This window comes from Schistocerca gregaria, chromosome 10 (assembly GCF_023897955.1).
Source record: "Schistocerca gregaria isolate iqSchGreg1 chromosome 10, iqSchGreg1.2, whole genome shotgun sequence".
In the NCBI taxonomy this organism is placed as follows: domain Eukaryota; kingdom Metazoa; phylum Arthropoda; class Insecta; order Orthoptera; family Acrididae; genus Schistocerca; species Schistocerca gregaria.
In genome coordinates, this window is record NC_064929.1 from 86004906 (window position 1) to 86032537 (window position 27632).

Genomic DNA, 27632 nt, shown 5'->3' on the forward strand with positions numbered 1-27632 from the left:
AATTAAGGTATCATCTAGATATCTCTTGAAGTACACTGTGTTTTGGAAGAAGTGTCTTGTCTGCTGAATATTTTATGTTCTAGGTGGTGTACGAAAAAGTCCGCTATCGAGCCAGATGCGTATGAGCCCACAGCTACTCCATGTCATCACTCATAAACATTACCACTGAATGCAAAGTAACTGAAGCTGGGATTTAGTTCAATTAACTCTGTGAACTCAATAATTCAAATTGTGAACACTTTTGTTGGCAGGTTGGTGATATCTAGCAATATAAAATGGGAAGCATCTGAAATGTTTATTTCTTTTATTTCAGTGACTAGTGAGTATGTTGTTCTTTATTACTGCAATGGCTTCTTTAACAGGGATATTGGAATATAGGTTTGTGATGTCTAAAAGTAAAACTAAATTGCGTCGAAACAGGTCTCGAAAGCCCGGCGGACCGTCTGCAGTGTCGTCCTCAGCTGGCAGTGCTTCACATCGGTGATCTGACAGGAACCGGTGTTATCACTGCAGCGAGGCCGTTGGCAGGTTTGCGATATCTAGCAATATAAAACGGGCAGCATCTTAAATGTTTATTTCTTTTATTTCAGTGACTAGTGAATACTGTTTTTTTAAATTACTTGTTGTTTCATACGTGAACTTCTTTTTAGGAACTGACTGAGTATGTGAGATAAGTTTGTACGTGGGGCTGTTCGTACCGTTAACTAAATATCTCACTGTATAACCTTTCTCATGTACATTAGGTTCGCATCTTAATATGGAGGCTTTAGGATCTGTACAGATGACGTATTTCTTTTCATATTCTTTCAGTAAGAAATGTATTTGCTTTGACTGCTTTGTTGGATTTCTGTTTGGCTGTATTATGTTCCTTTGCAAGAAGAATTTTAGAGGTATTTTTTTAAGACTTTGTGCAGTATGTAACGTATGGCAGATTTTTCACTGTCATTTAGTTTTACAATGTCTGTCGTATTCTTCATTGCCCCTATGAACTGTTTCTGTGTATCGTCTGGCAGGTTTTCTTCTGCATTATATTTTAAACCTTAAACAGGTTTACCTCTCTGTCATTGATGGCAATATGTTGTTTACTACTCTGCTGTAGAATCTAAGTGTGTTTTTAACACTGTTCACTTCTTTCTTATTCCGATATTGTTTGAATTTTACACTGTTTGGACTCTTACTGTGTGTATTAAAGTGAAATTAGTTCCTAAGAGTATTTCACATATGAAACAACATATACTGTAAAAAACAGTACCATACTGGTCACTGAAATAGCAGAAATTAACATTCCAGGTTGTGCCCATTTTATATCAACAGATATCACAAACACACCAATGTCATTTTTTTGCGTTGCCTCAAAGGTAGCACTGGTTCCCATCAGGCCATCAGAGTTAAGTGCCGTCGGGGTCGGATAGCATCTGGAAGGAACGCCGTCTGCACCCGCCGAGCACTGTGCAGTGTGTACTCAGCCCTCATGAAGCAAATAGAGAAACCACTTGATTGAGAGGAGACGGCTTCGATCACAAAAGCTGCCAACGGCCGGGAGAGCCGGTGAAGATGACGGGAAAATGGAGGTCGATCAGTAGCGTTGGGCCTTCGAGGCCAGTTCAGATAGAGTTTAGTTCTCTACACCTACATCTACATGGATACTCTGCAAATCACATTTAAGTGTCTCTCAGAGGGTTCATCGAACCACCTTTACAATTCTCTATTATTCAGATCTCGTTTAGTGCGCAGAAAGAAGGAACACCTACATCTGTCAGTATGAGCTCTGATTTCCCTTATTTTAGCGTGGTGATAGTTTGTCCCTATGTAGGTCGCTGCCAACAAAATATTTTTGCATTCGGAGGAGAAAGTTGGTGATTGGAATTTCGTGAGAATATTGCTGCGCAATGAAAAACACCTTTGTTTTAATGATGTCCAGCCCAAATTCTGTATCATTTCAGTGACACTTTCTCCCCTATTTTGGGATAATACAAAATGTGCTGTCCCTCTTTGAAGTTTATTGATGTACTCTGTCAATCAAATCTGGTAAAGATTCCACACTGCGCAGCAGTATTCTAAGAGAGAAAGGACAAGTGTAGTGTAGGCAGTCTCCTTAGCAGGTCTATTACATTTTCTAAGTGTCCTGCGAATAAAATGCAGTCTTTGGTTTGCCTTTCCACGACATTTTCTGTGTGTTCCTTCCAATTTAAGTTGTTCGCAATTGTAATTCCTAGGAATTTAGTTGAATTTACAGCATTTAGATTTGACTGATTTATCATGTAACCGAAGTTTAATGGGTTCCTTTTAGCACTCGTGGATGACCTCACAATTTTCGTTACTTAGGGTCAATTGCCAATTTTCGCATCATACAGATACCTTTTCTAAATCGTTTTGCGATTTGTTTTGGTCTTCTCATGACTTTACTAGTCGATAAATGACAGCATCATCTGCAAACAACCTAAGATGGCTGCTCAGATTGTCTGCTAAATCATTTATACAGATAAGGAACAGCAAAGGGCCTGTAACGCTGCCTTGGGGAATGCCAGAAATCACTTCTGTTTTACTCGATGACTTTCTGTCAGTTACTATGAACTGTGACCTCTCTGACAAATCACGAATCCAGTCACATAACTGAAATGATATTCCATAGCTACGCAATTTCACTACAACCCGCTTGTGTGGTACAGTGTCAAAAGCCTTCCGCAAATAGAGAAATACAGAATCAATTTGAAACCCCTTGTCAATCGCACTCAACACTTCGTGCAAGTAAAGAGCTAGTTGTGTTTCACAAGAATGATGTTTTCTAAATCTGTGATGACTGTGTGTCAATAGACTGTTCTCTTCTTCGAGGTAATACAATATATGTTCCAAATACACTATATTTTCCAAAATACTGCTGTGTATCGATCTTAATGATATGGGCCTGTAATTTAGTGGATTACTCCTACTTCCTTCATTGAATACTGGTGTGACCTGTGCAACTTGCCAGTCTTTGGGTACGGATCTTTCGTAGAGCGAATGGTTGTATATGAGTATTAAGTATGGAGCCATTGCATCAGCATATTCTGAAAGGAACCTAATTGGTATACAGTCTGGAGCAGAAGACTTGCTTTTATTTAGTGATTTAAGTCGCTTCACTACTCCGAGGATATGTACTATTCTTGATTCGAATTCCGGAATATTTACTTCGTATTCTTTTGTGAAGGCATTTCGGAAGGCTGTGTTTATTAACTCAACTTTGGCAGCACTATCTTCGATAGTATCTCCATTGCTATTAGTTTTAGACATATCAAACCTCTATTCCAATATCCTTCTAAAAAGCCATTTTAGTAATAAAGAACAACTTACTAGTGTTCACAAGCTGATATTATTTAATTTACAGTTAGTTGACCTAATTCTCAACTACAATTACTCTGCTCAATGGTAATGTTTATCAACAACGACATGGACTAGCCATGAGCCCATCCACATATGGCACAATAGCAGGCATTTTCATATGCCACCTAAAGCAGGAAATAAATTTCACAGAGCGAACAAAATCCCAATGAACAAAGAGATCAGAGAGAAAAGTCAGACAACATTAAGAAAAATGCTGTGGCTAATGACTTCCCCAGATCAGTGATAGATAAAATTCAGAAACAAATAAAAAATAAATTCCGGGTTCTTTACAAGGAACAAATAACACAATTAAATGTATGGCCACCATACTTTTAACATTTTCCAAAAAGTACCAAATCCTCGTGGTCACATATAGTGAACATATCTTTCTCCAAAAACAACAAACTATAACAGAAATTAGTCCACACCTTTCTCAGGCTCAGGAACAAGCAAATTCTCTTGTAAAACTTGCTCGATTTAGGACACTCTGGCCAAACTTTCAAAGAAGATACAATGATCACATTAACTGTTACACACATAACAAATTTACAAAATCAGCAATAGCTACATGCATACAAAGCACTGGACACGCACTCAAAAACACAAAAGATTTTATGATTCTCCATGGCTTCCAAAAGTCACATATAGTGGTTTTAAAGTAGGAACTGGAAATTTTTGTACAATATAAAAGCGAAATAGAAAAAATTTTCAGCAACAAATTAGAAAGTGAATCACTTAATTTTTTTGAAAAGTTTTGCGCGCATATGTCAACTGCAGTAATTTACCATAAATATGTATATTATGTATATTAACCCATAGACTCTACTCAACATCCACAATGGAATACAAACATAATTGATAATTCAACACTGAAACATGGTAAAATAAAATAAGTTTTATAATTGACAACTTTACATATACAATGTGATACTAATTGTAACATCTCTGACTACACACAACTCTTTTGTGAAATGATACTGTTATATCACTCTTGCATGTTGTGATTACAAACACAAACAGTGGAAGTTGTGACCCCCCCCCCCCCCCCCCGGTCTCTCTCTCTCTCTCTCTCTCTCTGTGTCTGTGTGTGTGTGTGTGTGTGTGTGTGTGTGTGTGTGTGTGTGTGTGTGTGTGAACATACAACATACCAAGATTCATCTGTCCAATTTTCCTACGGTATAACCTTGAAAAGAGAAGGGAGGTGGAAAATCACACATGCAAACATCGCAAAAATATTTATGTATAAAAATATAGTTGAAACTGAGAATAAATTCTTGAAACATGTTGTGTTAAGCACAGAAAAAAGAAAGAAAGAAAAGAACAAAATTAAGTACAACTAACACGGGTACACTGAAAGTAACGTATACAAGCTACTTTGCATCGATTATTAGGTACAGTATAGTTTTTTGGGGTAACTCAACTAATGTAAAGTGAACACTAAAGATATGGAAAAAAGTCACTCAAAATACATGCACTGTATATTGTACACAAACTTGTCACCCATAATGCTGAAAACTTAAAATATTCTCTGCCATCCTTATACATTTATGAAATTATCATCTTTTTGCATATCAAATGGGAATTGTTTCACAGGAATCATTTTGTTCACACACGAGACAAGAAACAAAGGTGAATTTTTGCCTCCCATCCAGTGCCCCAAACTGATGAAACTTTTCTCTGTAGATATATCAGCTTCGTGCACGTATAGTTTTGTGAGAACGAACTATTACAACAACTTCGATAAAAACAGACACGTGTCCACAAATTACCAAACACCTCGAACGAGTAGAAATTGCACGTTCATATTCACAGGACAAGTGCATTAATATGTTCTGCAGAATTGATTAGCATTTGAATCACGTCAGCCCGCGTGGCCAAGGCCGACATCAGTGTCGTGGCGCACTACCAGCTTGCGGTAAAGGTGTACCTGCAGCCCTCGTTGTCGCTATAAACCGAAGGTAACAGATCAGGGTAATTCGAGCAGATACGCAGGAAGCCTCGCAGACATATACATGAACTGCACCGTCGAATCAGCGAGTTTGAAAGGGGGCGTATTATTGGCACGAGAGAATGTGATGCATCCACACGGGACACTGCTGCTCGTGTGGAACAAAGTGTTGCGGCAGTGCAACGGGTGTGTGTAGAACGGTTCACGTAAGACCGCAGAACACGACTAGATGGGTCAGTTCACACCAACCGGACCAGCCACTGAGAAGATCGACACCTCGTGCAAATGGCAGGACAGATTACGACCTCCTCAGCTCTGGTTCAACAGCAGAACAGTGTACCACACCGTAGTATACCAAGGGTGACAGTCCGTCGTCGTTTATTATGGCACAGGCTACGTGGGCATAGTTCCCTTCTCCTATCTCTGACGAACGTGCAGAAAAATGCCAGACGACAGCGGTGTACGGAACGACGTCATTGGTGACAGGGATGGCATCGGATAGTGTTTCCGAATGAATCTGGGTTCTGTCTGTTTGAAAATGGCGGCCGCATTTTGGTGCCCACAAACAGGGGGAGCGGTACCACAGTGACCGCATTCGCATAAGACATATGGCACCAATTCCGGGCCCTAAATGTCGGGTGCTATCGGGTACAACCAAAAATCACAGTCAATGCACGTCCAGTGCACTGTGACCAGTGTGTCCTACACGAATGACACGCTGCGACCCGTAGCCGTACCCTTTCTGCACGACACCCCACGCGCTACTTTTCAGCGAGACAATGCATGACCACAAGTTGTTGCACAAACACGTGCCTTCTCGGTGTCACAGGATGTCGGCCTTTTGCCCCGGCCTGCCAGATCGCCAGACTTGTCAGCACTCGAAAATGTGTGGAATACGGCCAAATGACTAGTGCAGGACTGTGAGCCAATGCCGACCACCACAGTCGAACTTTGGAACTGGGTGAATGCAGCACAGATTGCTATACCACAGGACGCCATTCGTGCCTTATCAGTGTCGAAGTTGTCACGCACAGAACAAGTTACGGGTGCCCGTGGTGGACCCTGTGCTCGCCGGGCAACAGGACACGTGCTAAAGCGAGTGACTGAAATGCTAATCATTTCAGCAGAACATATTAATTTACACGTCCCGTGAATATGAACGTCCACTCTCTAGAATGAGATTTTTCACTCTGCAGCGGAGTGTACACTGATATGAAACTTCCTGGCAGATTAAAACTGTGTGCCCAACCGAGACTCGAACTCGGGACCTTTGCCTTTCGCGGGCAAGTGCTCTACCATTTGAGCTACCCAAGCACGACTCACGCCCGGTACTCACAGCTTTACTTCTGCCAGTACCTCGTCTCCTACCTTCCAAACTTTACAGAAGCTCTCCTGCGAACCTGCAGAACTAGCACACCTGAAAGAAAGGATATTGCGGAGACATGGCTTAGCCACAGCCTAGGGTATGTCTCCAGAATGAGATTTTCACTCTGCAGCGGAGTATGCGCGATTCGAGTCTTGGTCGGGCACACAGTTTTAATCTGACAGGAAGTTTCGTCCACTCTCTAGTCATTCGAGGTTTTTTCTGAACACGAGAGTAGGTGCAGTCTGGGCACAGTAATTAAAAAATTCTGATACTTGTAGCTGTATGGTGAGTGTGTGTAATTTTTCATTTCGAGGGACGTAGAAAAATCATCTGTACTAGCACTGGCTGCTTTCGAGATGTGATGTGAAGACATGTAATAAAGTCAACAAAAACAAGTTTGGGAGACTGTTACAGCTTTCCAGTCAAACCCATTAATAACCCCTCTCAAAGCAGAAAATGTCAATTCCCTTTGTACAGTAGTCCAACAGCTAAATAGGACATCCCAATTATTTCACTGCCTAGTAAGAGAGACACCATACACCGTTATTGTCGCGCCATCCGAACAGTTTTACGGTCCCGCGTCTCGCCGTTGACCCACGAGTTCGGACCGACAACTCGACAGTGTGCTGCGATGGCGGCCTCACCTATGCTGGACTGCGAGGGAGAGTAGGCCAGGGGAGGGTCCTCTGGGGCCGGTGCGGCGGCGGAGACGGCAGCGCGGGTGTCGGCCCGCCTGCGGGACGGTGGTGCAGCTCCGGTCGGCCGCGGCAGTGGCTGCGGGTCGGGCTGCGGGTCCTCCTCGGCCTGCACCACGACCGCGCTGCCGCAGTTTGGGCACCGGAGGGTCCCGTCCAGCCGGGGATCTGGTACATTTGCAAAACACTTTTTGAGCTGTTCTGATGACACAGTTTCATAAAATTGCAGTGTAATTCCCTTTACATACAGGAGAGGGGTTCCAGCAATATACAGGGTTATTCTAGATAATGGTCACATTTTCAAAACTTCGTATTTATTCAAGCACAAATCCAAAATGGACAAGCTTTATACCAATGAAAATAGAAAGTTTCAAAGTTTTTTTCATAATGTTTGATACCAATTCAATAAATTTAATAATTTGTAATTAATTAGTTTTTAATAATTAAATAAGATGAAGAAATGTGATAAATGTTGTAAATGTTCAATGTGGCCCTACTGACTGCACGGCAAATGTCGCCACGGTAGCCAAACGTGCCCAACATGCGCGCAAGCGTATCTGCCGTTACCGAGTGCAAGGCAGCGGTGATCCGGTTCCGCAGATTGTTCGGAACGATCGGTAGATGCAGGATGTAAACAGCTCGCTTCGCGTAACCCCGTAAGAAATAGTCGCGGGGTGTGAGATCGGGAGATCTCAGTGGCCGGAAGTGCAGAGCCAGGTCCTCGAGTCCCCTGCAACTGATCCGGTGCTGAAGAAGGGAGTCATTCGAAAAGCCTCGTACGTCACGGTGCCGATGGGGGTGGACCTCCATTCTGTTGGAAAATGGAGTCCGGGGAATCGAGTTGAGAGAACAGCACTGTTCCAACATGTCCAGGTATGTGATTCCCGTTACAGTTCTTTCCGCAAAGAAACGTGGTCCGTAAACCTTCGTGGTACAGAACACGCCGATATTCGGTGAGTCTCCTTCGTGTTGCAATCGATTTTCCAAACTCCATATGTGAACACTGTGTCTGTCAGCTTCTCAAGTAAGGCGGAATGTCGCTTCATTGCTAAAAGTTACACACTGTAGAAATGTGTCATCCTCCATCTTTGCTAGCTGATAACCACAAAGTGCGAGACCCTTCTCTTTGTCATTGGGCTTGAGAGCCTACACAAGTTGTAAACGGCAGGGCTCGTAGAGCAAAAGCCATCTCAAAACTTCCTGTACAGTCAGTCGGGGCATTCCAAGTTCTCAACTGGCTCTATCGGTAAACATACTGGGACTGCGCACAGAACTTTATCGAATCCGTCGGGCACCGTCTGGAAGAACCTTCCACACATAGTATAAAGAACATACTGACACCTTTCGACTAAACCATTTTGAAAAATCTACGATAGCTAACCACATGTATATTAATAAACACAGACTTGACGACATCCACAAAAGCATAACTGTACTTCACACACAACCCAACAATAAAAAACTTAATCTACTTTAATAGTTAGAAATAATGCTACACAAAAAAAAAAATATTCTGAAAACTTGTTGAATGAACAAATAGAGTTTAACAGACACAATTTTTTCTACACCTTTAAAAGTTTATTTTTTCCTGAGGAATAAAATCTATAATAGCACAAACAGCTGACAACCTACAACATGGTGCCAAATAATTATATTAATAATACCTGTGTACCAGTAATAGTATATCATATTATCTCCTGCGAAACTTATATTTAGAAGTAGAACATCTGTATGAACGAGAATCTTTGGAATGTATACGTTCCGCTACTACAATGTGCGAAAAAGTGTGTGACAACGTATATATCCCAGTATGTACTGCAAAATTAAAGATGTGTTTTGTGTATACCAACTGCACAACAGAAGCAGACATCATACAATGTTAAACTGTAAGTTAGTTTCATATTATTAACACTGTTAAACTTATGGCTAAAAAACCTGATGTAAATCACAAAAAAGCACCTGAAGATGAGTCTCCAGGGTTCAAAATGCGTAGTGCAGTAAATAAACGCAACTTGTGACTGAAGGCGGTTTGTTCTTCATTTTACGAGAGTCCTACAAAGCTCGCCCAACTCATACTCGCACCACAAGATCACAACAGACACAAATTCTTGAGCCCCATTTTCATTCGCAACACTGTCATATGACATCTGGTACACTGATAAAATCAGAATGCATCAGTGACAGTACAGAATGTGCAGTTACCTGCTCGGACAACAGAACTAATGTAAGAGGTATCTGTCTTTTGCAACAATGAGATGCAATCCAATCCTGTAAGATGTAAATCACATTTAACAACTCAAAGGTGAAAAGATGACTGCAGCAAAGAACCCGGAGCATATTTTAACAACTCAGAGAGAGGAAAGAATCGTCCGGTGCGGAGTGAAAACTCACCGGGAACCAGGGGAGACTCTACTTCCTCAGAGAACTGCGATGAGCACTTCATGCAGCGGAAGACGCTCAGGTTGTTCGCCTGCAGCGGCCTCTCGTCCAGGATGGCCCTCAGTGTTTGCAGCAGGTGCTGAAAACAAAACAAGCAAATACCAAGGGAATGAGCTGTAACAGCACGTGAGAGCGAGGTGATATTTCTCCGCCTGGCTTAGAAGGGACACATATATTGCCTTTTTTGTGAATGTGAATGAATGTGAATGAATTAAGGGGAGCGAGTAGAGTTGTACAGTGACAGCGGAGACAGCCGCTGCTGTAAAGCGTACTGATTAGAGCTATAGTGATACAAAGCTTGAAGCCCAAAATGTCGGCTGGCATAGATGAGGTGCCTGTGTCAATCATAACAAGAACAGCACCACAAATCGCAAAGCCCTTTGCACACATAGCCAATTTATCATTCGGTGAAGGAGCTTTTCCAGGACGGCTAAAAATTTCAAAAGTGAAGCCATTATTTAAAAACGGCGACAAGTACAAGGTAAAAAAACTATCGCCCAATATCTCTCCTCCCAGCATTTTCAAAAATATTAGGAAAACTGATGAAGCACCAAATCAACAAATATCTAAATGACTACAATTTACTAAACAGAAATCAGCACGACATCAGCTTACTCCAACCACACAATAAATCCAGTATCAGAGGCAAAAAATGTAGAAATAGGAGTACGACAAGGCAACATCCTAAGGCCCATATTATTTCTTGTCTATATAAATGATTTTCACACCTCAGATGATGCAGCCAATGCAATAATATTTGCAGATGATACTAGTGTGATAATAAGTGCTCCAAAGCAATTGCTACCAACTGCTGATAAAGTACTAAATTACATCCACTCTTGGTTCAATGCAAACAGGTTGACATTGAATGTAAATAAAACAAATTATATGCAGTTTGGGAAAAGATGTCAAAATGTAAATCTCGATCTGGTGTGGGGTGACAAAGCCTTAGACAGAGTGACATCCACAAAGTTGCTGGGGATTCATGTGGATGACAACTTAAATTTTAATGACCACGTAATAAAACTTGCACAGAAACTTAATTCAGCCTGTTTTGCCTTCAGAATTATTGCAAATGTTTGTACCTCAGAGGTTGCCAGAATGGCATATTTCGGCTATTTTCAATCTCTTGCCATGTATGGAATAATATTTTGGGGTTCCACAACAGGGCACCTGAAACAAATTTTTTTCTTGCAGAAGAGGGCCATCCGAATAACTCGCAGTCATCCACAGACACACTACAAACCCATATTCAAAAAGCTTAGAATACTTACTATACCACCATTATACATATACAAATGTGTACTGTATGTCAGGACTCACATGCAGATTTTCAGACGAATGCTGACTTTCATAACTACAATACCCGTAATAGCGCAGCACTCCATACTCAGCGAGCAAAAAGAACGAGTACACAAAGGCGTGTGAGCCATATCGGTGCAAAACTGTACAACTCACTGCCAGTCAACATCAGGCAGTTAGAAGATGAAAACAAATTTAAAACAGATTTTTAAAAATATCTTGTAGAACAATGTTTTTATTCTGTATATGACTATGTAGGTGAATAAGTTTTTTTCTGATGATATTTATAAAGGCAAAATGGAAAATACTCTATCTGTACCTAATCATTCATTACCTAATCATTCATTACATTTACATACTTAAAGGACAGCTGTTGTGTGATGTAAATATATACTTAAGCATTGTCGTGTATATAAGGCCTTGCCGTTTAGGGAGAACAAAACTAAAGCCTTATGAAAAACAGACTATGCATTTAAAATAACAAGCAGGGGTGTATGTAGGCTAAATTCATTTCATTGTATTATTTTGTTTTGTACTTTTTTACGTATATATTGTTTGTGTCCCATTTCTTTGAAATGAATTACATGTACCCTTGACAACATCCTTACAATATTTATTGTCAACGGATGGATAAATAAATAAACAAATAAATAACACACTCAAACTGGTAATTGTGGAAATTACTTCTAGATTATTTTATATACGTACGCTAGGAAATAATTGGCAATTTGATGGAGGGGAGACACTGTTCCTACTATTGTTCTATTCAAATGCTGTTGTCATCAAATTCTTAAAACAAAGCATTTTAACTTTACACAAAGCAGTGTTAGCTGTCTACGTGGTGGTAAAGTCACATTCTATCTGACAGAAATATTAGAGTTAGGCAGAATTTATATTCCAAAGTCCAAGTAAGCAGATATATTGTAGAAGACGTGGCTAATGAGTTATCCTTTTACTTTTTGTTTAAATATCTGGGAATCTTCAATTTCCTAACTCACCCTCAATGGCAACCTGTTACAGATTTTTGCACCAGAATATTGCACACTTCTGTAGAATAAACATTTTTTTTTACCCTAGCTGAGCTGCCATAGAAAATTATGCTTCACATCAGAATTTAGTAGTAGTAGCTTTATTCATCCGCAGATCTCTTTTTACAAGAATATACGACATGTCAAAGTATTTACAAGTTCAGATAAATTTAAAATAAGCTAATTCATATACAAATATATTTATAGACTTCTAGTCAGACGCAATCATTAGATTTACCCCTAGTATGCAATACTTTTTCTTACAAACAACTTATTAAATAATGTAATGAGACACTGTTCACTCATATCTCACTATCGGCCACTGAAAACAGTATACACACACGGAGTGAAAATACACACAGTATACAATAGATTCACCTACAGGTGAACGCAATGATGCAGATGCCAATTGGTCTCTACTTCCAGTACATGTAAGCCATTTTTATTTACTTGGAATTACAAAATATAGGTCTTTGCAAGGTTAAGAATTAACAGGGTTGCCACAATTTTCTCCAAGTTGAATTCCCTGATATTTCCCGGATTTCCAGACAAAATTTAGCATTTGCTGGCTCTTTCCCAACAAAACGTTGCAAATACAATTCTGCCAATCGATAGGTCACATTTATACATTTCATTGCATATAACCTATACTGTGGCACACTGTACACATTCCTACTTAGACACTTCAGATTCGACTCTTATTACAGATATTAACAAATGCTATTACACATATTAACAATTTACCTGTACACATTTCTTGACGCTATAAAACCTTACCAGGTTTCTAGCAGGACAAGGTCGCAGTGTGGACATTTTTTGGAATGCCGGCTTTCTGTTTCCACCGTCTGGCAAAGTACCCGCGTATTGCAGTCCGTCTCCTTTAACAAACACAGGCAGCCAGCTTTTAAATCTCGTGATGGCCACTCGACAGCAGCCGGACTGCCCGTATACATAGCTGGCGACTAACACCTGTTGTCCACCATTAAATAGACATCCGAGATACGAGTGTCGACAAATCTCGTCAATACCGTTCTCAGTACAGCACGGGCACCGGCCTCTCGAGCAATAAGACGGGACAGGGGGCAGTCTGCAGCAACGGATGGCAGAAGTGAGCTGCCAGCGGCCGAGACACTGTCGAACTCTCAACAAGTGGCCGTCACGAGATTCGAGAGCTCGTCAGCAATACTTATACTAGGAGACCGACTGCGATACACCGACACTTTAACACAAGATGTAAGAGAAAGTGTTGTTATTGTGGTCTTCAGTCCTGAGACTGGTTTGATGCAGCTCTCCATGCTACTCTATCCTGTGCAAGCTTCTTCATCTCCCAGTACTTACTGCAACCTACATCCTTCTGAATCTGCTTAGTGTATTCATCTCTTGGTCTCCCTCTACGATTTTTACCCTCAACGCTGCCCTCCAATACTAAATTGGTGATCCCTCGATGTCTCAGAACATGTCCTACCAAACGATCACTTCTTCTTGTCAAGTTGTGCCACAAAATCCTCTTCTCCCCAATTCTATTCAATACCTCCTCATTAGTTATGTGATCTACCCATCTAATCTTCAGCATTCTTCTGTAGCACCACATTTGGTAAGCTTCTATTCTCTTCTTGTCCAAACTAGTTATCATCCATATTTCACTTCCATACATGGCTACACTCCATACAAATACTTTCAGAAACGACTTCCTGACACTTAAATCTATACTCGATGTTAACAAATTTCTCTTCTTCAGAAACGCTTCCCTTGCCATTGCCAGTCTACATTTTATATCCTCTCTACTTCGACCATCATCAGTTATTTTGCTCCCGAAATAGCAAAATTCCTTTACTACTTTTAAGTGTCTCATTTCCTAATCTAATTCCCTCAGCATCGCCCGACTTAATTTGACTACATACCATTGTTCTTGTTTTGCTTTTGTTGATGTTCATCTTATACTCTCCTTTCAAGACACTGTCCATTCCGTTCAACTGCTCTTCCAAGTCCTTTGCTGTCTCTGACAGAATTACAATGTCATCGGCAAACCTCAAAGTTTTTATTTATTCTCCCTGGATTTTAATACCTACTCCGAATTTTGCTTTTGTTACCTTCACTGCTTGCTCAATATACAGATTGAACAACATCGGGGAGAGGCTACAACCCTGTCGCACTCCCTTCCCAACCACTGCTTCCCTTTCATGTCCCTCGACTCTTATAACTGCCATATGGTTTCTGTACAAATTGTAAATAGCTTTTCGCTCCCTGTATTTTACCTCTGCCACCTTCAGAATTTGAAAGAGAGTATTCCAGTCAACATTGTCAAAAGCCTTCTCCAAGTCTACAAATGCTAGAAACGTAGGTTTGCCTTTGCTTAATCTAGCTTCCAAGAGAATGTATCCTTTCCAAAATGTCGCACTTGCACCGCAATTTTGTGTGGCGAGATACCTGTGAAGATTGTATTACAATTTACCTGTTAAGCTGCCATGATTTCTATTCACAGAAAGATTTCTACATTTTCTACCGCAACTTAGTAACTTGACAACTCACAAACCTACGTAATGCTCATCAGTGGTGCCGGCAAAGCTGAAAATGACGCAAATAAAATACAGATTTTTTATCAACCACCAATTTACCTGAGAGCTGGAGATGGAAAGAGTACTTTTGACAGCTGCTAAATTGTGATGAACCCGAACTGCAGTTTGATTTCCAGCACCCAATTACAGCCAATGCAGACTATCCCCCACCTACCCTGGATGAGATAAAAACCAGAATCAGACACCTTAAACAGAATAAGAGTCCAGGTGAAGATGGAATACAGGCTTAAATGATCCTGGCAGGAGGAGAGAAACTTGCAGAAAAAATGCACTGACTGATACAGGCAATATGGAACAAAGAACTACTACCAGGAGAATGGAAAACAGCTCTGATTTGTCCAATACATAAGAAGGGCGACAAACTGAAATATGACAACTATCGAGGAATTGCCCTGCTTAACATCTGCTATAAGATCCTGTCCAATTGCCTCATACATATAATTCAGCCAGTGACAGAATCAGTGATTGGGGAGTACCGGGGAGGTTTCTGGCCAGGACGGTCAACAGTAGATCACATCTCCAGTCTCCAGCAGCTCACTGAGAAACTGGGTGAATACGGTAAAGATTTGCATATTTTATTCGTCAATTTTAAGAATGCCTACGATTGCATACATCGCAAGAACCTGCCCAACTGTTTAAGGAAGTTTGGCATAGCAGAGAAACTCATCAATCTGATGAAGATCTGTCTGAACGAAACATGTGCAAAGGTTAACTGAGGAGTTTGAAACTGTGACAGGACTCAGGCAAGGAGGTGGGTTGTCCCCTATCCTGTTCAACTTTGCCCTCGAGAAGATCGTACACGAGATATTCCGAGAGAACGAAGGGATTGAAATCAGAGGAAAGAGACTGGCATACTTAGCCTATGCAGATGACATCTGTTTACTCAGGTCGGAAGAGGAGATGGAGCAAATGACCAAAGCACTAAAGGAGTCTGCCAGCAAATTTGGGCTAAACATAAACGAAGCCAAGACAGAGTACCTCGTTATGACGCGTGGTCATTGTCAGACTGCTGATCATCTACAATCACTGCAGGTTTCGGACCATTCCTACAAGAGACTGCAAGAATTCAAATACCTAGGGGCACTTTTCACTGAGAACTCACCATGTGAAGCAGAGATCAATGCCAGAATACAAGCAGGAAACCAATCTTACCACAGCCTAGCACAACTGCTTCGGTCCAGATATATCTCCAGACAGTTCAAGATTCGACTATACAAAACCCTGATCCAGCCGGTTGTTCTATACAGCTGTGGGATGTGGAGTATCCGGAAACAGCTTCTCATTTTTTAGAGAAAAGTGCTTCGGAAGATCTTCGGTCCGGTTCTGGATGCAGATACAGGGGAACGGAGGATCAGATACAACCGAGAGCTTGAGGAACTATACCAGCAGCCCAACATAGCAGGAACTGTCAAAGCCAAAAGAATGCAGTGGGTCGGCCATGTGGCCCAGATGGAGGATCGCAGATGGCCTCGAAAGCTCCTGGATTTCACACCTACAGGAAAGAGACTGCCAGGGAGACCCGAGAAGCGTTGGAGGGATGGACTTCATGAAGATTTAAACCGAGTGTCAATAGATGTGGACGGATGGCGGATAGCAGCAATGGACAGAATACAGTGGAGGAGGAAACTTGTAGATGCGTGCGGTCCACTGGGCCTGATCACGTAGTAGTAGTGGTAGTAGTAGTACCAATTTACCTGAGCATCTTTGGCGTCTTCCACGAAGTAAGTCCTCTCGCGGCGATCCGGCTTGATGGTGTCGAACGTGACGCGGATGCGGGCCGGCTCCACAGACAGCAGCTCGCAGCTCTGCAGGGCCTCCAACTGCCAGCGGCAGAGCAGCCGACCGGTTGCCGTGTCACGCTCCTTCAGCTGCCTGCGGGCAGACGGACGAGTGGGCCACTCTATTAAGTCACCTGTAACCTTTTGAAGACATCTTACAGTTTTCTGGTAGTAGTTTGAGACCGACTTTTCCTTCGAAGGTTGTAGTCCACTAACATTCCTTCTCCTTTCCTTCTATTTTTTCGAACATTTCTTCAGTTCCCGACTAGGAGGCATCTACAGTTCCAGAAGTTAGAGATTCAAAATCTAGCTTTCCAAATGTGTCGAACTGTCAGACCTGCTATTCCCCACTATATGCGAGGCTTTAAAGAAAGAGGGACCAAGAGAGCCGTTCTTGTCATCGTATTTGCCAGTGAAAAACAGAGCTTTGACAATGTTTGGGTGTCAACTGAAAGTACAGATAGGCTGGCTCCTGGCAGAAGTCAGAGGAGAAGCTGCAATGTAGAGCTCCAAGAAAGGGCATATATGAAAAAATTTAGTATTGTATCAACAACTCCGAGACAGATTTCTGGAGACGGAGTTGTGGATACTCCAGACTTAACCATGTTAGAAATGATAGGATCAGAGAGGTTATGAATGTCAAAAGCACAATCCTAGACTACATAAAAAGGAAGTGCCTACTCTGGTATGGTCACTTACAGCGTATGCCAGACACAAGAGGGCCAAAATGGGTATGGAAATGGACTCCACATCAAATAAGAAAGCGCGGTAGATCTGCGAGATGCTGGAGAGACGATGTCAATGAAGCAATGGTGGCGAGAGGTCTTAATGAAGGAGACTGGAATGACTGAACAATGGAGATTGGGATGTAAGAGGCGGCGGCATTCATAGACACCTCGGTCGTATATAATAGGCCTATATCAAAAGGCAAATTCACTTCAGAACACCATATAGAGGGTAATCAAGTTCACAAAATATTACAAAAAATCAATTTATATAAATGACCGTTAAGAATGTAACAAATGATACAGTTTGTGAAAACTCTCAAAGCTTTTTTTTCCAAAGTTTTTGTTGTACGTTTTGTGTGTCCACACTTTGTCACACGACTGTACCTGACCTGGCACACCACGAGTCTTCGAGATCCTACAGCAGAGGTGGAATGCGAACACTATCCTTGACGTACGCACGAGAAAAAACCTCGTGTCGAATACCGCGACCCTGGCAGTCGATAGAGTAGTGCTGGGTTGGTGGATGCGACTTTACCTACTGACAAGGAAGTGCCAACTCGTTCGAGTAAACTCAAATGCAATTGTAATTTAGTGGTTAATAAAAAAGAAAAAGAGAAGAACAGAAAAAAGGCTGAAAACGTGGGAAGAAATGGTGAATAAAAAGGGGGTTTTAAAATCGTTAATGACCGTGAAAAAAGGGAAAGAATGAAAAGCAAATCGGTCTTCGTATTACAGGAAGGTTATCGGAATTCGTGATTCGGAAAAACTATTGTTGGGGTGGTCCTTGGTGTGTTTCTGAGCAAAAGTCAAACCAATTTCCACTAGAAAAATTATTTGAAAGAGAACCGAGAATAACAAAATGTGATTAACAGTGGGGACTGGCGTAGATAAGAGTTCATTCTTTACCATGTTAACATCTCTTCTTTCGTGCGGCGTCCAGTTCTCCAAAAATCTCCTGCTCATTTCTGGGTGAAAAGTCGTAGCTGCTCCGAAATCTTGCAATAAATTTCATTGTCCAGGAATTACTAACGTATACAAATTAAAACCATCTTGATATTGAATGCAATGTATTTTACGTTGCTGCTTCCGTCCTCCGAATTTCATACAAACTTCCACAATACGTTTGCACATCAATAAGTTTTTTCCGTCTTAATCTGACCAAGACTAGCTAGTAAGTAAGTTAAGATTCTGCTCTCAACAGACAAGAGCAGGCAGAAAACAAAAAGAGTTATAATTTTTGTACCTTCAGTTTCTTATACAGGGTGTTTCAAAAATGTCCGGTATATTTGAAACGGCAATACAAACTAAACGAGCAGCGATAGAAATACACCGTTGTTGCAATATGCTTGGGACAACAGTACATTTTCAGGCGGACAAACTTTCGAAATTACAGTAGTTACAATTGTCAACAACAGATGGCGCTGCGGTCTGGGAAACTCTATAGTACGATATTTTCCACATATCCACCATGCGTAGCAATAATATGGCGTAGGCTCTGAATGAAATTACCCGAAACCTTTGACAACGTGTCTGGTGGAATGGCTTCACATGCAGATGAGATGTACTGCTGCAGCTGTTCAATTGTTTCTGGATTCTGGCGGTACACCTGGTCTTTCAAGTGTCCCCACAGAAAAAAGTCACAGGGGTTCATGTCTGGCGAATAGGGAGGCCAATCCACGCCGCCTCCTGTACGTTTCGGATAGCCCAAAGCAATCACACGATCATCGAAATATTCATTCAGGAAATTAAAGACGTCCGCTGTGCGATGTGGCCGGGCACCATCTTGCATAAACCACGAGGTGTTCGCAGTGTCGTTTAAGGCAGTTTGTACCGCCACAAATTCACGAAGAATGTCCAGATAGCGTGATGCAGTAATCGTTTCGGATCTGAAAAATGGGCCAATGATTCCTTTGGAAGAAATGGCGGCCCAGACCAGTACTTTTTGAGGATGCAGGGACGATGGGACTGCAACATGGGGCTTTTCGGTCCCCCATATGCACCAGTTCTGTTTATTGACGAAGCCGTCCAGGTAAAAATAAGCTTCGTCAGTAAACCAAATGCTGCCCACATGCATATCGCCGTCATCAATCCTGTGCACTATATCGTTAGCGAATGTCTCTCGTGCTGCAATGGTAGCGGCGCTGAGGGGTTGCCGCGTTTGAATTTTGTATGGATAGAGGTGTAAACTCTGGCGCATGAGACGATACATGGACACTGGCGTCATTTGGACCGCAGCTGCAACACGGCGAACGGAAACCCGAGGTCGCTGTTGGATCACCTGCTGCACTAGCTGCGCGTTGCCGTACGCGGTCGCCCTACCTTTCAAGCACGTTCATCTGTCACGTTCCCAGTCCGTTGAAATTTTTCAAGCAGATCCTTTATTGTATCGCTTTTTGGTCCTTTGGTTACATTAAACCTCCGTTGAAAACTTCGTCTTGTTGCAACAACACTGCGTTCTAGGCGGAGGAATTCCAACACCAGAAAAATCCTCTGTTCTAAGGAATAAACCATGTTGTCCACAGCACACTTGCACGTTGTGAACAGCACACGCTTACAGCAGAAAGACGACGTACAGAATGGCGCACCCACAGACTGCGTTGTCTTCTATATCTTTCACATCACTTGCAGCGCCATCTGTTGTTGAAAATTGTAACTACTGTAATTTTGAAAGTTTGTCTGCCTGAAAATGTACTGTTGTCCCAAGCATATTGCATCAAAAGGTGTATTTCTATCGCTGCTCGTTTAGTTTTTATTGCCGTTTCAAATATACCGGTCATTTTTGAAACACCCTGTATATTTTCTCTGCCGTCGAGCGCTCTCACAGCTGCGACGGTATAATTTATATCTGAGGGAATGAGTGTAGTGCGGCAAAATTCAAAGTCCCGCTACAATTGGTAAAGCAACTTCTGAACATTTTGAATACATAATTCTTTTCTGTATTTCAATTAACTATAATATGCAGGACCTCGGATGCAATTTCGCTATGGATCTGTGGAAGGAAAATTAGAACACTAAAATTCTACTTCCAGTTTTGTCACAAAATCAATATTCTCGACAGTGTCCTCGTTGCGCATCAACAAAATGTACTACGTATCTAATCTAGTCAGTTCTCTGCAACACTGAGCCTGTAAAATAGCTACTCTTTAGACGAGACGGGCCCAACCGGGCAGAGAATACGTTCGGCGTCGACTCGACAGGAGAAGCGGACACGTGTCGGCGAGCACCGAAGAGCCCGTGCGGACATTTCCTACCTGTCTGTGACGGCCAGGAAGAGTTCCTGCTGCTGCATCTGCTGCTGCTTCCCCACTGCCGAGAGCAGCCGGCGCACTGAGTACAGCTGCTGCTCACTCTCGTCTGCTTCCTCCTCTGAAACCAGGGCAGACAGTCAACTACTACACGCGCCACAACACTGGTCAAACATAAAAATAAATGTCTCTCTCTCAAACACACACACTCACACACACACACACACACACACACACATATCCATCCGCACATATGCAGACACAAGCTTGTGTCTGTATATTTTTCAATTTCGAGAAGGAAAAACTGTTCAATCATCTGATCGTAATGCTCAGAATTACCTGACACTGCTTTATTGTTCTCTTTGAAAAACCGTGGGCCAATAATGCCAATTTTAGATAGTGCACACCAAACAGTCACACATTCTGTATGGAGGGGCTGCTCACGAAGTTCTCAGAGGTTCGTGCCACTTCAATACCGCTTTGTTTATTCACACAGCCAGACAAACGAAAATGTGTCTCGTTGCTGAAGGACACTGAGGCGTCACAAGACACCTCGTCAATCAAGGCTTCAGATGCATTTTTTCGTGAAACAAAATCACGTGGATGAAGTGTGTGCACCACTGACAGTTTATACAGATGATATTTCAACTCTTAATGAAGAATTCATCTCACTGTGCATTCAGAAATAGCAAGGGCAGCTGCACATTTGCTGGCAGATCGCTCGGGGGAATTCAAAATCGACATCCTTACCCTCTCGATGTTTTCAGGCATTCTGGTGGTTCCGAAAGTCTCGGTTTCTTTTTCTTCACACTTTCAGTACCCATAAAGATGTCTACTCACATAAGAATTGATTTCCCATCAGGAACACAACCTGCAGGGGCCATGTGGATCTGTTTCCCGAATACACGTAGAGTTCTAGCGACCGAACGTCCGTTCGAAAAAAAGGCCTCAATGGCGAACGAGCGCTGCTCTCTCACCCACTGCACAATTGCTACTACGCTAACCTTTTGTTTTAAAAAAAAAAGTTAAGTCTGGCACTTTCGATTTCACGGAAATCCATGCAACTACGAGTAACACCAGCCACGTGCAGAGCGTTTCAAATAAGGAAGTTCCTGCGCCGCACCTGCTAGGACGGGGCAGCCTGGTATGCCACTTTTCAGTCAGAATCTTTTAATAAAGAGGAGCAGACTTGCGTTTTTTTTTACTCTGATGGGAGCATTTTCCCACCGGTTACACTACTGATGCCACACAGCTGCCGGCCAGAGTGGCCGAGCGGTTCTAGGCGCTACAGTCCGGAACCGTGGGACTGCTACGGTCGCAGGTTAGAATCCAGCCTCGGGCACGGATGTGTGTGATGTCCTTAGGTTAGTTAGGTTTAAGTAGTTCTAAGTTCTATGGGACTGATGACCTCAGAAGCTAAGTCCCATAGTGCTCAGAGCCATTTGAACCATTTGACATACTGCTGGAAACCATAACTACAGTAAAATATTGAGGAGTAACTATTCAGAATAGTCTTAAGTGGAATGACCACATAAAACAAACATCAGGAAAGTCAGATCCAGAGTTGGGTCCGTCGGAAGAATCTCGAGACAGTGTAATTCATCGACGAAAGATCGATACTCAAATATTCCTCATCAGTGTGAGATCCTTAGCAGGTCGGATTAACACAAGATCTTCCAAAGATTGCGCATTTTGTTGGCACGAGAGCATCACAGAGGTGCTCGACAAACTCCAGAGATAGACACTACGGTAGACATGTTCTGTTTCACGGAGAAGGTTTCTACCGAAATTTTCAGAGGGTACATGCTGAGAAGGGTGGGGCAACACATTACTTTCTCCCACACATGTTCTGAGAAATTGCCATAAAGAGAATATCTGAGAAATTAGGGCAAATGCACGGATTAACGACAGTCGGTCTTCTCGCATAACAATCACCAACATGACAGGGGAGGGGGCGTCAGACAGTGGCACCAGACGTACAGTCTGTGACACACTTTGAGGTTGCTTGCACAGTACTGATGTACCGCGTGATCAAAAAGTCAGTATACATTTGAAAACTGAATAAATCACGGAATAATGTAGATAGTGAGGTATAAATTGACACACATTCTTGGAATGACATGAGGTTTTATTAGAACCAAAAAAACACAAAAGTTAAAAAATGTCCGACAGATGGGGCTTCATCTGATCAGAATAGCAATAATTATCATAACAAAGTGAGACAAAGCAAAGTTGATGTTCTTTACAGGAATTCCTCAATATCTCCACCATCATTCCTCAACAATAGCTGTAGTCGAGGAATAATGTTGTGAACAGCACTGTAAAGCACGTCCGGAGTTACGGTGAGGCATTCACGTCGGATGTTGTCTTTCAGCATCCCCAGAGATGTCAGTCGATCACGATACACCTGTGACTTCAGGTAACCCCAAAGCCAATAATCGCACGGACTGAGGTCTAGGGACCTGGGAGGCCAAGCATGACGAAAGTGGCGGCTGAGCACACGATCATCACCAAACGACGCCATCTGTCGGAAAGTTTGTGAACTTTGATTTGTTTTTTTTTTTTTTTTTTTTTTTTTGTTCTAATAAAACCCCATGTCATTCCAAGCATGTGTGTCAATTTTTACCTCTCTATCTATATTATTAGATTTATGTATCAGGAAGTCGTTTCTGAAAGTATTTGTTTGGAGTGTAGCCATGTATGGAAGTGAAACATGGACGATAACTAGTTTGGACAAGAAGAGAATAGAAGCTTTCGAAATGTGGTGCTACAGAAGAATACTGAAGATAAGGTGGATAGATCACGTAACTAATGAGGAGGTTTTGAATAGGATTGGGGAGAAGAGAAGTTTGTGGCACAACTTGACTAGAAGAAGGGATCGGTTGGTAGGACATGTTTTGAGGCATCAAGGGATCACAAATTTAGCATTGGAGGGCAGCGTGGAGGGTAAAAATCGTAGAGGGAGACCGAGAGATGAGTACACTAAGCAGATTCAGAAGGATGTAGGTTGCAGTAGGTACTGGGAGATGAAGCAGCTTGCACAGGATAGAGTAGCATGGAGAGCTGCATCAAACCAGTCTCAGGACTGATGACAACAACAACAACATCTATATTATTCCGTGGTTTATTAAGTTTTCAAATTTATACTGAGTTTTTGATCACCCTGTAGATATAGATGAAGCAGGTGAAGTGGTCACATGCAGAAGCTAGATGACCGAGTCCAGACGAAGTGGCGGAGTCCGACCGGTGTGCGCAAAACTGCGCAGTTGCTAGCCAGCGTTAAATGAGTGTCTTAAAATTGATTAATGTACTAAGATGTGATTGCCGCTTACAGTGGTGCCGATTTACGAGAGTGGAGGTTCAGGAATGTGAGATGTAACTTTTGCCTGCTGCCGGTGTTCCCAGACACCTAGAGTAGTCTGGGCTGTAATAACTACCGCACAGGACTTTTTAAAAGGCCCGAGGAGCTACACACTGTCTTTCTCTTATTACCGTCATCTGCCGGTGGAATTATTTCTTCCTCTTCTCGCTGTCCGTTCTCTTCTTCCGATGAGAGAGTGTGTTCACACGAGTCATCAAATGTGTTGCTGTTTCCTTCCTTAACCACTTCCACACTGTCTACCTGAAAAAGAAAATTTCACAATACTGAGAAAAAAAGAAGTAACTCACGAGTGGAATACAAATAATGGGAGGAGTGAAAGTCGCCACTCAACACACAGTTTGTAGTGTTACAAATATGAACGGTAATACCGATGACATTGCATAAATTTACATTTACGTGCAAAGTTTTTGCTCAGAATTTATTGCGACTGTTTCCGATATTGAGTGAGAGAACAATTTTACTGTTACCGGTAACTGTCTGTTTACTTCTGTAACGTGTTTCGAAGGTTTAAATCTATAAAAAACTGTGAGCCCTATAGAAATAGTGTCAGTTTCCTCTTCCACAAAGCACTACGAGTTACTCCGAAGTTGTAACACGACACGTACGTGCTGTATTAATCCACTCAAATCCACCCGATGAGCAATATTTAAAACTATTAAACATATTTTGGAAATAAAGGAAAAGTGCTGGTAATACCAAACTAGCTGCCTTTACCAATATCCCAAATCACTCTAATGTAAGAATAAAAATAAGTCAACAGTTAAAGAATTTTTGTTCATATTTTAAATATAAAATGTACAGCCATACAAACAGCTTTAGTCCATTACAATCACTATAACTCTTCTACATATACCATTAGCTAAAATAAAAAGAATCTGCTCTTGATCATACCCCAGATCATGTTAACATAACAACAGAAATAAGTCAACAGTTCATCTGAAGATTTGTTATTTATTTCAATATAAAGGTCCTAGTCATACAGACAGCTGCATCTCACTGCAGATACAATAACTCTGTATTACTGATTCTGTGGTATTCATGTTAATGCCAAACATGGTAAATGCTGAAAATAAATAAATAAATAAATAAATAAATAAATAATAATAATAATAAAGGTGACTTTTGCAGTTCTGTATAACTTATTTACATTAAACATACAGTTATGGTTCTAAAATATCCATAATGGATAAGCATAATACTAAACTTGCTGTTTCATTTGATCAGGTATGCATTTATAAAATTTTACTTCAACATATTTGCATTAGATTTATTTCCAAATAATTGCTCAGTTGCATCCGTTTTCTGTTCAATGCGGAGTTTACAAGACTGTGGCAGCACAGTGAGTGTCACTCGTCCTCTGCGTACGAGGCTACATTTCAACTGACAGCTGACACCCGCAAGAATATTAGATTCGTGTTGTCGAAAACCTTCTGCCATTTATTACGATAATTAAAAAATAATAGAAATTTAAATCTTCGTTACTGACCTGGAAATTAATTTAATGAAATGTTTATTATACATTCCGAGTGGTCTCTCATACAGACATTCTCAGCTCGGCCTACGCCTCGATCCCCACAGCAACGAGTGCGCATCAACTTTGCAGGTCCATTTTGGAACACTCACTGGCTCAAGGTGGTAGACTCTTTTAGCAACCTCCCATTTGTAGTGCCTATGAATTCTATCGTGTCACATAGCACCATTCTGTTGTCCTCAATATTTTGCAATGAAGGATTGCCTGAAATCATTGTTACAGACAATGGACCTCGGTTAACATCACTCGACTCTGAAGAGCTTTGTGAACGAAATGGCATTCGTCATCTAACAAGTGCTCCGTTCCACTCCCAGTCCAATAGAGAAGCAGAGTGCTTCGTATGCACTTTGAAACGACAGACAGTCGAGCTTCACTCCTCCCAGACACAGCTTGTGCCGCACCTCTTTCTCCCCTCCCGTCGCTCCAACTCCCGCGACTGACCGTCGCGGGGCGGAACATCCACACAGCCACTGCCGTTGGACACAGCTTCACTCACCGTAGTTTAGTGGCTAATAAAAAAGAAAAAGAGAAGAGAAGAAAAGAAAAGATTGAGAATGTGGGAAGAAATAGTGAATGAAAAGGAGTTTTAAAATAGTTAATGACTGTGAAAAAGGGAAAGAATGAAATGCAAATTGGACTTCATGATTCGCAAAAGCTATTGTTGGGGTGGTCCTTGTGGCGTTTCTGAGCAAAAGTCAAACCAATTTCCACTAGAAAAATTATTTGAAAGAGAACAGAGAATAACAAAATGTGATTAACAGTGGGGAATGGCGTAGCCAAGAGTTCATTCTTTACCATGTTAACATGACTTCTTTCGTGCGGCGTCCAGTTCTCCAAAAATCTCCTGCTCATTTCTGGGTGAAAAGTCGTAGCTGCTCCGAAATCTTGCAATAAATTTCATTGTCCAGGAATTACTAATGTATACAAATTAAAACCATCTTGATATTGAATGCAATGTATTTTAAGTTGCTGCTTCCGTCCTCCAACTTCCACAATACGTCTCCATACCGATAAGTTTTTTTTGTCTTAATCACACCAAGAGTAGCTAGTAAGTAAGTTAAGCTCCCACTCTCAAGAGACAAAAGCAGATAGAAAACAAAAAGAGTTACAATTTTAGTACCTTCATTTTCTTATATATTTTCTCTGCTGTCGAGCACTCATACAGCTGCGACGGTATAATTTATATCTGAGGGAACGAGTGTGGTGTGGCAAAATTCAAAGTCCCGCTACACTAGTATCTGGTGCCGCCGACGGTCCACGAGTATCGCTTTGCACCGAATGCCTAACCGTGTTTGTGGCCGACATCGGCTCTGTTAGTGAGGCGAGATCCAGAAAGTGTTGACACATATATGTATCTAATCGCGGGACCCGACAGTTTGCAGCATCGTCACCAGAATCAAATTCGTATTTCCCGTTTGCCCCGCAGTTTTGCTGCTTGTTTTCCTTCAGATTCGTGGCTTCGCGGGACGACGCAGCCTTCGCAGAAGTCCACAGGTGCCGCCACGGCACACCAGGTCGAGCCGGCGGATGTCGAGTCCTCGCCTCTGCTGTCACCACTCTGCGACCCAATGGACCCCGACCCGCCATTGCCCTTACGGTCCTAGGAGACGGCACCGGGGCTGGACTTTGTAACGTGCCGGGCTGTATCGTTATTTTAGTGCCACTATCAGTTCACGTCACAACCAGATGTACCGGTATTGAAACATTTCCTCACCCAGTAGATAGTGCGCAGTGTTCCCAACCTACCTCGCTTTGCTTATTCAATATTGTCTTCCCGGTAGCTGCGTCCGTCTCACCTATATCACACTGAAATTAAGAAGCCAGGATCATAGATTAAGTTTTCCAAAATCAAAAGTCAAGACCGTATTCATTGTTGAACATTTGTGACAACCACAGAGCCATTTGTTTGTTATCAGTTACACACACAATATTCATGTGACCAGGCCTCTTACACTTTATTGTCACATTAAGTAGGTCAAAAACTTCCAGTCTTCAACAGTGTTCACAATTACACTCTTTTGGTACTGACCGGAAAAATTAACCGACTTGCCGCACTTTTGTTCCGTGAGAATCTGACCGAGAACTAACTGAGAACTGCACCAGCTCGGACCTTATATAGACGAGTGCTTGAATATTTGACTATTTCTGTTAATATATTATAGTTGATAATTTCCCAGGGTTAAAATGATCCTTTCTAATTGGTTTTGAAGTTAACTATTGGGTTTTATTACTTAAATAACACGAGTGAGCTGTA

General features: G+C 41.9%; 1 protein-coding gene across 2 annotated transcripts in view; it reads right to left on the reverse strand.

Moving 5' to 3' along the window:
• The window catches only part of LOC126293698 (serine/threonine-protein kinase 11-interacting protein), a 182219-nt gene that overhangs the window by 75875 nt on the left and 78712 nt on the right, over positions 1–27632 (reverse strand). For both annotated transcript variants that reach the window (XM_049987004.1, XM_049987003.1), the window contains exons 8-12: positions 23958–24087; positions 20472–20586; positions 16409–16586; positions 9761–9887; positions 7319–7537 (exon numbers count right to left, since the gene is read on the reverse strand). In XM_049987004.1, coding sequence (XP_049842961.1) covers positions 7319–7537; positions 9761–9887; positions 16409–16586; positions 20472–20586; positions 23958–24087 — 769 coding nt within the window. The remainder of the gene's footprint in view (positions 1–7318; positions 7538–9760; positions 9888–16408; positions 16587–20471; positions 20587–23957; positions 24088–27632) is intronic.